General features: G+C 40.2%; 1 protein-coding gene across 22 annotated transcripts in view; it reads right to left on the minus strand.

Moving 5' to 3' along the window:
- P4HA2 (prolyl 4-hydroxylase subunit alpha 2) overlaps nt 1-13,698 on the minus strand; it is a 30,907-nt gene that overhangs the window by 3,247 nt on the left and 13,962 nt on the right. For 7 of the 22 annotated variants that reach the window (XM_065030013.1, XM_065030015.1, XM_065030012.1 and 4 more), the window contains 7 exons: nt 13,042-13,281; nt 10,848-11,053; nt 9,902-10,078; nt 5,439-5,509; nt 5,106-5,205; nt 3,877-3,930; nt 1,843-1,908 (listed from right to left, as the gene is read on the minus strand). In XM_065030013.1, the coding sequence (XP_064886085.1) occupies nt 1,843-1,908; nt 3,877-3,930; nt 5,106-5,205; nt 5,439-5,509; nt 9,902-10,078; nt 10,848-11,053; nt 13,042-13,281 (914 nt within the window). Of the gene's footprint in view, nt 1-603; nt 630-1,842; nt 2,035-3,876; nt 3,931-5,105; nt 5,206-5,438; nt 5,510-9,901; nt 10,079-10,847; nt 11,054-13,041; nt 13,282-13,698 lie in introns of all 22 variants that reach the window. The other 15 variants (XM_065030020.1, XM_065030021.1, XM_065030019.1 and 12 more) reach the window with 5 other exon arrangements.

Below are 13,698 nucleotides of genomic sequence, written 5' to 3' on the forward strand. Positions count from 1 at the left end.
TAGTACTCTATAATAAGGGAGAGGACTTCAGAGTAAGTCAGTTTCAAGAATTTCATTCCAGTTTATGATTCAATCAGGAAAAAAAAGTGTCTGTTAAACCACATGTTTCCTCATAAATTGAAACCATGTCTTTGGAACTGATTTTCAATTTAGTTTATGCATCTTGGTCAACCACTTCAAAACTAAGACAAACTATTAGAAAAACCTCACTTTCTGCACTGTTTCTATGCTGCTCACTAGTGATGCTACACCACATCTCAAGCTTTAATGCATACAGCTATGCAACTCTGAAGCATATATCTTTACACTTTGTCCTTCTACACTGAAATGAACTTAACCCTGTGGAGTTCATCAGTAATGATGGATTCACTCTAAATTCCAGACTTGATGAAAAACCCAGCAAAGTTCCTGGAAACACTCCCATTAAATAAAGTCTTTCCACTGATTTCAGTGAGTTTTTTGATTGGATTCTAATTAAAAGAAACAAATGAGTCAGATCCAGCTCCCACCAAATTTAAAGAGCAGAAATATTATTAATACAGTCCCCACATCCCCTCATTCTCTGTTGTAACTTGGATTTCTGTTTAAAGCAGATGTTATTACCACTCTGGTGTCCTCCTGCTTGGTACCTACAATAAAAGGGCATAAGATGCCACAGGTGCACAGTTTTTTGCCCCTTCCAACTAGAAAGCATGTGCATGCAACTTGGCAAGTTAATACCTACAACTCAGCAGCACAACAACTTTTAGTAAGGGCGTAGGTACACATATGATATGTTCTACATGGGACATACAAGGGTAAGTCACCTTTGACCATGTACACCTGGCAGAGAATAAGGTGCATAGCATTCACTCTAAATCAAGGCTTATCCAAAAGTCTGAGAAGGAACCAAAATACAGGTAATCTCAAATTGAAGCCTCTTCACAGCAGACAGTTTCACAGCTATTCATCTTACTCTGAATCTTGTTTCTGAGATTCTTTCCTCCTCTGTCATACCAAGTTGAAAGTATTTCTGGTTCTGTTTTGAGCTGCATTTCAAACTCAAAATACCAGCTCTGCCATGAATATTTCATCATAGAATTTTAAATTTGAAGTTGTATCTTTTAAATTTGAAGCTGTATCACTGAAAAGTTAGACACAGCAGATTAGGTGATCCTAGTTACTGATATAGGAAGCATAGGTTGACAGATAAAATACTGTCAGAAGACTACTGTGAAAACATAAGGCCACTGGTACCAGTGGCAGTTATGTTTATGATTCCAGTGTACATGGTCTCCAGGCTGTAAAATACATGCAACTAATGAAACTCTTCAATTCTGCATTTGCAACCCAGTTGCACTGAATTTATTGGCTACATCTCCTCCATTTGTTGAAGCTACAGCTATGCCAGAGTAACTCCAGCTTCGACAAACAGCTAAAATGGAGATTTACAGACCACAGCATCAAGTGCTGTCAAACAGCAGTGGAAGAATGTGACTCTGTCACAGTAAATGGCTGATAGTCAAGTTCTCAACCAGCATACCACATGAGGAACACCCCACACACTTGCCTTTTTGAAACAAAACAAATTCTCCTCTCCCATCAACAGGGATCCAGTGAAGTAGAAGATTTCATAGTAGAGTGGCCAAAAGGAAAAGCTGGGCCCTATATTCAAATTTTCTGCTTTGAGGTTACATAACACCAGAATTCTATCAACTCAAATGGGACAGCACTCGATGCTGCAAGAATAATGAAATCCCTACTTCCAGATGCCAGGGAAACTCTACAAATAACCAATGGCACAAGCTGTAAACAAGATGCTGCTAAAGTTACACTCAATGCAGAAAGGATCATCATACTTACATAGTTTAAAAAAGTGGCCACACGATTTCCAGTCCCTAACCGCTTGAAAGCATCTGGCTCATCTTTCTATAAAATTAAATGAGAATAACTGCAAACTTCAAGCTCACAGACAGCAGACAAAGAGGTACTTACATAGTTAAGAAACGTCGCTAGCCTATTTCCTTCCGATTTGAGTGTGCTGTCAAAGGGTCGCTGTAACAGACAACAACTTTAACCCCAGTTCCAAACAGGCTCACACTAGAGTTACAGCTGTGCAGCTCTGCAGAGAGATCCTTAAGCCTAATTTAAAGAGTTGGACTAGAAAGGGGACAGTTGATACAGGGCAATGCTAAAGCCATTACAGATTGCAGCCAGGGTGCACAAATACATGCACAGAGCACTGAAGTGCTGTAAGGAGCAGCACTGAAGCAATTCTCAGGGCAGAGCAGAATGTTTTCAGGTCCTGTGGCACAGATGTTATCCAAGTGAATAACTGGATCAGCATCCAGTACAGAAATGTCCTAAGTCAACAGCTGAGGTGAGTACGAAAAAAACCCTCTTTGGTGGGCTTTAGATAACATACCAAATTCTCACAAATGTAGTAGTGACTCAAAGAAATAGTCATGAGAAAACACATTTTTTGCCAGCAGGCAAACTTGCAGAATAGCAATAACAAACTTCTTTCAGGTGGTTGCCTATCTAGGATTAAGGACCACATCAAAAAGATCAAATTGTCTTTACTCTGTAGGAAGTGTTTTGAGTTTGAAGTATGAGATCACGCTGGTGCCAGTTTAGAAGCAAAAAGCACATTTAGAATACCAGTGTGTCCCTCCTTCCCTCAGAAAAAATGCAATTAAAGGTTTATTTACATTGCTAATAGTCAGGAAGTAATTTCAGCCAAGAGACATTGAGGTGCACTCTTCTACACAACAGCAATAATCTTTGACATTTAAAGAAAAGCAGAAATCAGTAAAAAAAAAAAACAAACCCAAAACAAGCAGCAAAGAAAACCATATCCACCATCTCCAAGATTTTATAGTTCAATTATGGTTCAATCTACTTGAAGCACATTTCAAGAAAAAGGTCTTTCCTAAAAAGGGTTAATTAAAAAAAAGACTTCTGCATCTGTATGTGCAAATTCAACCTAAAAGAACCACCACAAAAGCACTGAGATACAGAGGGGTCTCTGCCACCACTGCCGAATCCAGGTCCAGCCATGCTTTTCTGAACTTCAATATCAAAAATACATTAACTTTTGAGCAAGCAATAAAATCTCAAAATTGTAATATGCAACTATTAAAGTGTCCTTGTTTGGGAACTGCAAGGCTGATCAGGAGATGGGGAGTATTTCAGCACTGAAGTCTGTGATGCACAGAGAGCCTGGAGGACCAGCCCAAAACTATGGCAAATTCTGCAATTGCGTGAACTGGTGACTGCAGCCAAGGTTACGCTCCAAGTGGAGCTCTGCCCCAGCGGCCTAATCCAGAAGTCAAGTCCACATGGCCAATTGGATGGCTGAGGTCCTTAAGCTTTGAAGAAAATTTAAGAGCATTTGCTCAACTCAGGAAACAAAGCAGTCTTAAAGTTAGAGGAAAAGGCTCCTAACAGGCCAAAGCTAACGAATATGAGATTCCATAGTGTTGAAGTTCAGGATTTTTTTTCTTTTTTTTAAACAGTGCAAAATTGGGTGGCTTTAATTCAGCACTCAATTACTGGGTTGCACTCTGGCTGCAGCAATCCCTTCTACCAGCTAAAGTCACTGGGACAGCCTGAATTAGGCCAGATTCCATTGAAATGCCACATTTCTACTGGAAACAAAGGCATCAGATTTTATATTTGAAATTACCAGTCACCATAGCTCTTCATTATGATCAGCATGTTCATCAACTGTTTTAGGGTGACAGTTATGAATTTGTTCCTTTTTTCTCCCCCCTTGCAGCAAACCAGAGACCCCTAGTGCCCACTACAGATCTGGCACCCACCAGCTGCAAGTTCCGCTCCCTGTAGCACTGCCCTCCCCACTCCACTAAGAAATAATTGAAAGTGGAATCTTACCCTAGAAAAATCGAAGTGCGGCTCATACTGCCCTCCCATTCCATAGTTGGCAACCTGCAGCATGGAAAAGGGAAACAAACATCCATTGAGCCACACGTAACTGCTGCAGAAGGCAGCATTTGCCCTCAGAAATCCAAAATATGCTTTGAGAAGCAGCACTTTGTGGCAAGATTGTTATCCACAGCACACTTGCTTTCTCTTTTAAATTGCCAGAAATGAGGTACATGGATGACAAACAACTTAAGTGCTCTTTCTATTTCATAGTTTAACAATTTTGCTGATAATATTTCTCTGTACCAAATGTTTCTCAAAGGCAGCACCCTACTTATAACTACAACAGCCTGTTTAACATGCATTAGCAGCAAGTTTTACCACACTCTTGCTCCCTCCTCTGAAGAGGGAGCTGAGTGTGTGTTGTCCTCCAGTACATGTGTCCCAACTAGGAGACAGATTCTGTGTCACACTTGTATGATCATACACCCATACACACTTATGTACATACACCCATCCAGAAACACAGATGGTTTAAAGTAGCTTAAAAGCACCATTTAACTTTATCTGAATATCACATAACATAAGATTTAGTTACTCTGAGGCTGCACTCAACATGCCTCCCAGATCACTGCACAATTACCTGGTTTCTGTGGATAACCAGTAATCAACAGCCCTTCCATCAGGCTCTAAAACAGGAATTCAAGGAGCACAGAGGAAGAGAAGCAGTAAGCAGCCTTAGGTACAGGTATTCTGGCAATGCTGTACCACTTCTGCTCCCCTGCCTCTCCCCAGACAGCCAAAGATCAGAATTTGCATAAGAATATAGCAGAGCTATGAAAAAATGTTTGGGTCTTTGAAAGGTTCAACTAGGAAGGAGGTTTAACTTTTGCAGACTTGGAAATATGTAGCAGGCACTTCCCTCAAAACAAACTGGTGAATTACAGATTCCTGCATGAATTTACCTTCTATTTCTTTGATATCTTCACCCTTCTCTGCCTGGCACACAAGGGAAAACATCTACCTGCCAGGTCCTTACAGCTGGCAGCAGCTGGGTACACCCTACACTCTTCAGAAAGACCTTACTTACCTGCTCTGTGTGTGTGGTCAGCAGACAACAGAACCCAAAGAGGGACTGGGTGAGAGCCAGCCTGCGTTCACATCTGCATAAGCACCACACCACCCTGCCCAGCAGCTAATTTTACCAGGATAAGGTCTGATGAGACAAATGTACCAACCTGCAGTAGTTCAGCTGTTTTCACTGTTAACCCTGTGATCTGTTGCATTCGTTGATTGACCTTGGCCACAACAGGATCATCATCTTCCTCCAACCATGAGCTAGGATAAAGGAATGATTGAAACACATTATTTTGGAATACCAACCACAACAACCCATTTCCCAAGGCAGAAGGAGTTTCTGCCCCCAGTCAGATGGCTAAAAAAGCCATGTACCATGCATTTGCTGGGCAAGCTTTTGCTACATGCAAAGCAGGTCAAGTTTCCAGCTGTAGGTAGCAGATGACAGCTGTTAAGCACAAAACCCTTAAAGCTAAGCTCTTCTCTAGGCTTACCTTTTTGATACCCTGTAGCTAGCCACTGTAAGGACACCGGTTTTGGGATCACGTACTGTGGCTCGTGCCAGCTGTGTCAAAAAAATCCCAAGGAGGAAGAATCATCAACTACATGTTAGAAAAAAGCTTTCTCTCATCTTAACCAAAAGCAACACCTGATTTGTCCAATTTCAACACATCCCTGGACATATATATATCAATATATTGATATATTGAGTTATAGCTCCAACCTAGACTGAGTTCCAATTTCATGCTAGAACAGTACATGCAGAAACACAAGCGTGATCCATAACCTGCATTTGAACCTGGAAGAAAAGAATTTGACTGACTGCACAATCTATGATACTAAATCCACAAATATTGCTTCCTGACCATGTTTCAAAGGTATTTTTTAAACAGCTGGAGCCAATATTAGCAAGAGGGAACAACAAAAGTTAACAATATGTGAAGCCCAAATTCTTGGCAAAGAGAAAAATCACTGGATATTCTGAATTTTCAGTTTGCTCCTCATGTGGACTTAAAAAACCCAACTTCATTCTTAGATGAAAAACAAGTGAAAATGTTTAGAGTGAGTTACAAAGTACAGGGCAGGCAGTGGTAGAAAACTCCGGAGGGCAACTCTCACCATTACCATGCTCAGATTTTCCAGCTGGAAGAGGCTTGGAACATCTAATTTGCAGAGACAGTTTGAGATAATATCACTACATTATGAAGGTAACTCTGCAAGAGCACAGACCACCTATGTGTTTTAAACAGCAAGTAATGCACTATCACCCTTAGGCCATATCACCACGTTTGTAAGAAAAACTTGGAACTTGGCAAAACCGCTCAGATCGGCTGTGGTGTCAAAGCGACAGACTGCCGCTCACAACACACAACAGCTCACTTCGGTTTTATACTTGCAGCTGAGAACAAGAACTGGGACACTCCTTTGACTGTAAACTCAGACCACATTTAAATTTAACTCCTGAAAACCACAAACACTTCAAATCATGCCTCCATCATTCCACTTAATTATAGGTCACAAAACAGCCTTTTCATTTGCATTTTCTTCAGAGCATGCAGTCATTATTTCCTTCATTTCTCCTCAATTAACTCTCCAGCCAGCTTTACAATCCAATCCATGTCAGCTGTCTTGTCCCTATACAAGAGTTCTTGGCACGGCTGTTTCTGTAACTGAGTCACTGTTATTTTGTTCCAGATTTCTCCTGCATAAATCATAACAGAAGAGCCAGGCTGACTGTTGTTCTTCTCTTGTACAATTGCACATAGCTTTTAGGATATAATTTAGCTTCCCAAACTTTTCATTCTACTGCTATTTTCAAATCTGCATATGCTTGCTTGATTTCTGCACCTAGCATTTGATCCAAATAAATCAGAACTAAAATATTCATATTATTGCATATCTCTTCTCTAAGAGAACAGAGCACTTCTCTTTCTGATAAGCAGGCTTCTTCACTTGCAACATGGTGGAGAATGCAGCCTTATAATATGCATTTTCTGGGCTTTGAAGAATCATCATAACACACTGAATTGGTCAGAAGCTTCATATACTCCTCCTCTCCAAGTCTGCATTCAGTTTAGCATGCGTTCTGTTGTCTTTTCTTTACAAAATTCTGTATTGCTGAAATCCTACAGCACTGAGTTCAAAGATCTTCAAGTATCCCCCTCTGTGCCATATTTTTGCCTGTTCTGATCTTTCACAGCAGACCTATCACAGTACTATCCACACCAATAAAGTTGAGAATTTTCCTGACCCTTCCCCGTCTGCTCTGATATTGCCTGAAAAGCTGGAACTGCTTTTTGGAACTGGAGTAAAAGTGTTCGCATTGTGCAAAACAAGCACGAAAACCAACTCGAATACAACTGACTCTCAATCGTGTACAGATGTTGTTTCCCTACAAAACAAAAAATATTGGCAACTGTAAACTGCAGATAAAGTGTTTGGACCCAAAAGCAGAAATGTCTTGCAAATGCATTTCAGAACAAAGGAAATGCTCATCTTTCTGAGCCCAAAACTAACATACTACTTCAGAGTTCTGTCTGAAAGCTTCCATGACTACTAACTAAAATTTCCTGGCTGAAATTAAGCCACATTTAAGGACCATTTCATGACAGGACTTATATTTTCCATTCTTTCAGTAGTAATGCAGAATTTAAAGCTATTCCTGCAGCTGAGCTACAGATTTAGAAAAAATCAGTTATAAGAAAACGGTTTATTTTTTTTAATTTAAAGCTTTCATTTGAATCTTGTGACTACACTATTTGCATACTCTTAAAGGGACTGTTCCCTACTACATAGATTATAGGAAAAATTCCCCTGCCATCAGTAGCATAAGAAAAACTCGTGAGCAAGACTTAAGACTTCTCATAAAACAAAAGGTTCAAAGAACCCTACATTTAACTTCGAACAAAAAGGGAAAAACAAACAACCTGCCTTATTTAGCCTATGCTTAATTTGATAAAACAGATTAAGTGATATGCTCTATTTGAATGTTTCCATTTTATCTGAAGCTCTTGAAGTTTTATAGTATGATGTAATAGGAAAAAAGTCTCCATTTCTAGAGGTGAGAGTCCTCACTGAGACAGGAGTGTTCTGCCAACACTCACAGCTGGCTGGTAGTCACACAAGCCCAGCTTCACAAACATCGCAAATTATTAATGTCCTCAGGAAGCATCGGTTTCTCAGTCTGCTTCTAACTAGATATTTACGTTTACATTTAGAAACACATAGAGAAGGGTAATTCTTGACTGGAATTTTAGTACCACATTTCATAGCAGTAACTACAAGAGTGCTAAAATGAACCATTCATCTATAAAAATAGAAATGTTTAGTTTTACATGCTTGTCAAGTCTGACAGAAAAATAAGCTGTAGCATCTAGTACTGAACTCACACTGTCATAGTTTTACTGCCAGAAAGGAAGTGGTTACACATGAAATTCCACCTCCAGAAAAATCAGACAAGATAATTATTAGCTTTGCATTAGGTAGCTGCTTTTTATTGTGTGCAGAGCCACTAGAATTCACACCATGAGTAACAGGAATTGTATCAAACCCCGGGTTCCATCTCTAAGCTGCTGCCTTTGAGCTAGGTCTACAGCCAGCACACTGACACTGTCACATCTGCTCCTCTGCTGCTCCACAGACAGCCTTCTACCTGGGAAAGTCAGATCTAAAGTGCTCTGGGAGAAAACTGCATTGTGCATTTGTCATTACAAGTACTCTGCTCTTCCCAGCTCCCAGACTGGGAATTATTAAGAGCACAAATTATTTCTGCACTGAGTTACCTATATCTCATTATTCCCAAGGAGCTGTGTGTGGCTTCAGGAGTACACTGCAGTTCCACTCGTGGCATCTGTAAAAATTATTGAAGGTTCAACCCAATTAGCAGAACTTGGCGCAGCTTTACATTACTTAGAGCTTTTTAAGGAGGAACCTCTAAATTTGATTTGCGATTCTGAGTACGTAGTCAAGGTCCAACACACACATCTGATTCTGAACTGCTTGGTTTTGCTGTGTTTTTTTAAAAAAAAAAAAAAAGGGGGGGGAAGAAGTAGGGAAAACACCACAAAACCAATTGTCAAAAGCATTGTATATGGTGAATCACTTACAACTAAGTGGTACAGCCCAAATTTGCCCTGTGATGAAACACTTCACAAGTATGACCCAAAAACATGCTAAATCAGAAAGAATCTACATTAGTTATGGTCAAATCACTAGTTAATGGTCAATGGAAAAGGCCACATCAATTGACAACCTGGGGGAGAGGCTATGCTTGTGTCTTTACAGATCAAGGGCTGCAATGGTTGCCAGCATGTAATGTGAAACCTGTGTTATCTTCCTGACAATGATTGCTGCAACTGCTGCGTTTTGGATGCCTGCACAGACAAAGACTAACATGTGGATTACTTCAGCCAACATGACTGGCCAGGACTCCACAGGCCTACCCGTGTGAAAGATGGGAGTAAAGGAGTATCCAGAGATGTTAAGGATGTAACCATGAGAGAGAAGGGAGTAAAAGAGTAACACTGATGATAGCAAAAATAGCCAATGAGATGTTACTGCTGTAACTTGTAACCAATAGTGAAGAGACACATGAATTGGTAAAACTGTATAAAAACGCACTTGTGGCAATTAATGGATCCATTACGTTCATCCTGGAAGAACTTGGTCTATGCTGTTTGTCCATCGCAACCACGACAAGTTTCCTAAAAGGTTTCTAAGCCATTTACTAAGAACTTCACATAATTAAGTGCAACAATGCATAAATACCTTCAGGAGCCTGGGCTTTATGGTCCTACATCACCAGGCAGTATCGAAATCGCTCCCCTTAGGCTCACAGCTGCAGTGTATCATCTGTAGTATGAAACCAGATCTTTCAAATCCTTTGCCTAGTCTTTGCTAATAGAGATTAAACCATGGAATTAGCAGTCATTAGTGAGATGAAAGAAGGGAAACTTACCTTTGGCTTCGCTAGTTGTTTGATTTTTTCAATTTCTTCATCAGACATGACGTCATAGTATCGTACAATATGAGGGCTATCCCATTCATCTTCTTCCTTAAAGGGAGCTATGAGCAGATGAGGGTTTCTGTTTCCATCATGGTACCTACAAAACAGCCTTTTCTGTCTTCGAGGTGTCTAAAACAAAACACAAAACAGTTTGCTCAATCACTTTCTAGGAACTTCAAACAGGCAAGACAAAAAAGAAAATGAGCTTCATTCTACAAATGCTGTAAAAACCATTGGCTGACTAACACATTTAAGAGGTAAGCATGTGTGATGTTGCAATTTACTGCAAATAAACAACATATGCCACACAAGATACCACTGAGCAACATCTGAAATACTGCCTTTTAGGAGAATTAAATCATAATAGGTTACAAAGTAAACAAACAACTACACAAACAGCAAGCTGCAAAAAAGTCTGTTTTTTATATGCAGATGGAATAAATTAATTCCTTTCCCTGCACTGAGAATTAAAACCATGTTTGTCAAGAAGTACTGGCAACTGGTTGGTCAAAATAGTCACTCCAGAGGGACACGTCTTTAACATGCAAAAGGAAAGGAATAACGTGATTCCCTAAGCGTGGCAAAGCACAACCAGCTCTCAGTGGAAAAAGCCTCCTAGTACATCTGTACAGCCAGCATTTGAAATGGCTCAGTAGACACACTGAGGAGAATCAATTTTCAACAACCTTTAAGAGGTACAATTGAGAGCTGCTAACAGCTGAAGATAGAGAGACCAAGACTTAAGGTACAAATCTCAGCCTAGACAGAACTACATTTAATTTTTTCTTAAAAAAAACAAATAAAACAGCTTCACAGAAGGAAAAACTTAGAGTGGTCAGGCTTGATGGGACACTTATGCAAAGGCAGCATAGTCAGGAAATTCTTGCCTTTCTCTTACCATTTTCACCCCTTCACCTCTGCAGAGGGCCTCATAGATATCACGCTCTGGTAAATAGTCAAGTGGCCTCTCATAGGCACCACTTTGCACCACTGGTTCAGTCGTTGTCATGGTCTTGTTTGACTTCTCTTGCTCCTTCTCTCTCTCCTTCTCCAGCAACTTTTCAAAGTACCGCAGATTACTGCCTGCTCTCTCGTGAGTACTGTCTTCATTGGGAGAAAAAAAGAAGCAGTGATTTATGTAATCTCAGAAACTGTTAATACAAACAAGCCTTTGTATTAAGACAGCAATTTTCCCCTTCTTAAAGCATTATCAGGCAACCAAAGGCATTGGCTCCAGTTGGCACTGAAAACCAGCACTAGGACATCTGTCCTTGCAGAGGGAGGGCAGGCACAGGCTACAAAAGAATCTTTGCTGGAAGGACTTATCACAAAACTTATATTCCAAAAAAAAAAAAAAAAAAAAAAAAGAGATTTTGGTCTTCTGTCCTTTTCTCTCAGCTTTTCTGCCCAGTTCTATCCCAGATAAGCAGATCATAGAGCTCATCAGCAGAGGTCATGCTAATCAAATTAGAATCATAGAATCATTTCAGTTAGAAGAGACCCTCAGAATCATTGAGTCTAACCATAACCTACCCTAACTCTAGCACTAAACCACATCACTTGCTGCACCCCTCCTCCCCACACTCTGTCCCACACAAGGATGCTTTAACCACAGGCTGCACTGGAGGCACAGCCACAAACTTCAGTCCCAAACACCTCCTCCAAAGTCGGGAAGCTCAGAGGGATGTGTTACCACTTCACAGCCCATCCACAGCACAGAATCCCAGAATAGTTTGGGTTGGAAGGCATCTTCAAAAGTCATCCATCCCAACCCCTCTGAAATGAACAGGAACATCTTCAACCAGATCAGGTCATCTTTCTTTAGACATTTGTAACAGGTTTATCTGAAGGCATACTGGATCACTAGCATCACTGGACCTACCATTAGTGATTTATTAATGATCCTGGTATGAATCACTAAACATCAGCAACAGATCTTTACCCAGCTTAACTAAGAAAGAGCAATAGTCTATCTACCAGTGTTTCTCAACATCAGCACCCAGAACAGCTTTTTTTCCTTCTGGCCCTCCCAGGCTAATTGTGTTTATCTTACAGAACTAAACCAGAAATAACCGCTCATTAGAGCCCAGACTAATTGTGGCCAGGTAAGGAAGTCGAGCCCAGAGCAGAGGAAGCTGCTGCTCCCAGAGGGAACTGCTGAGTCTGTTCCACTGTTCAGTGCTGATAAGGATTTACTTTCTGCTACCAGCACTAAACTCTGCTGCAGAGGGAACTTGAATCAATACCTATTCATATGCTTGCAAATATTAATCTATGAATTCCAATGCCTGCAGAAATTAAACTGAAATATTTCTCAATACAAAGGCTTCACCCATGCTCAGGATGAAGCTATCATCTAAACTAAGAGCTGCAGCTGACTAAAAAAAACCATATAAATACATAACACAGTGGATGTTAACTAATTGGGGAGGATAAACCTTTCCAATGCAGGAAGCAGGCAAAGCTGGATAGGAAGCAATGCTTATTTGCTTACACAGGAGAAATCTACAAACAGACCAGAGATAAAGGAAGTCTTCATGAATATCTGTTATGGATATTGAGAAATAAACACTAAGATCTCAGGCAAATAATCTTCTGGCATCAAAGGGTACCTGCACTAAGGAATAAAGAGGAATATGTGAAGTCAGTAGGACTTTACAGAAGACAGAGGACTCTGCCTAAGTCCATGGCAGGCTTGATCTCCACTTGAGACAACACAGGCTTTAACCATTACCAAACACATCTTGGTACTCTGAGGCAAAGCACAGAAGTACTGCAGTCAGACACACATTTGGGTTCTTGTGTAAGTAGGCTGTTTGGGTTTTTTTGTTGTTGGGTGGGGGTTGGTTTGTTTTGTTGTTTTTTTGGTTTGGGTTGGTTTTGTTTTCCGGTTTCTTAGGGGCTTTTTTTTGTGTTTTGTTTTGTGTTCTTTTTTTGTTTGTGGTTGGTTTTGGTTGTTGTTTTTCTGGGACCTGCATTTATTATAAGTCATCTGGCAAGATATCCTTCCAGCCAGCTGACCAATATGTATGGGCCATGACTGTTGTTGGCAACAGTCCCCAGCACTAGAATAGCAGATCTTTTGTTCTTACCAAGGGATATCAGACGTCTGGTAAGCTCCATGGCTCTATGTAAATCCCCAAACTGGAAAACCGCATAGCTGAGATAATCTAGGATCTCCACTTTGCTGACTGTCGTATCTTCCCCCTCATCGTGTTGTTTTAAGGCTTGTTCCATCCAGAGCACTGTGTGGTAGTAATCTCCGTCATTGTAAGCAGTCTTCCCCATACCAAAGCAATCACCTACTGTCAAAGAGGATCTATACTTTGTTCCTGAAAACAAAAGATAGCTTTAAACAATCCACACAGAAGTATCTTTGCTTTCAAATACACAGAGCACACTGAGCAATATTTGTAAATACATACTTTTATCATCCAAAAAGGCTTCTAAAAGATAGCGCTTAAACAATATTTTATGTTCTGTACTAAACTGATCCTTCAGAATTAAAGATTAAATTCTATCCTAATTCTGTGGCATTAATTCTTTGAAAACCAAGAGAGTTTAATGTAGAAATTAGACTGTAAAGTTATTGTGTTTTCTGTTGTAGACAAAGGCAGAGCAGACTAACAGCTTAACAGATTTTACTGAACCTGCAAACAAACACTGCTAGATGATTAGTGAAGTGTGGCTATATGCGGAGCTGACTTGTTTGCTGTTTACTGGAGATGTATATTGTGCATAAGCAAGCT

This window comes from Columba livia, chromosome 14 (assembly GCF_036013475.1).
Source record: "Columba livia isolate bColLiv1 breed racing homer chromosome 14, bColLiv1.pat.W.v2, whole genome shotgun sequence".
Classification (NCBI taxonomy): domain Eukaryota; kingdom Metazoa; phylum Chordata; class Aves; order Columbiformes; family Columbidae; genus Columba; species Columba livia.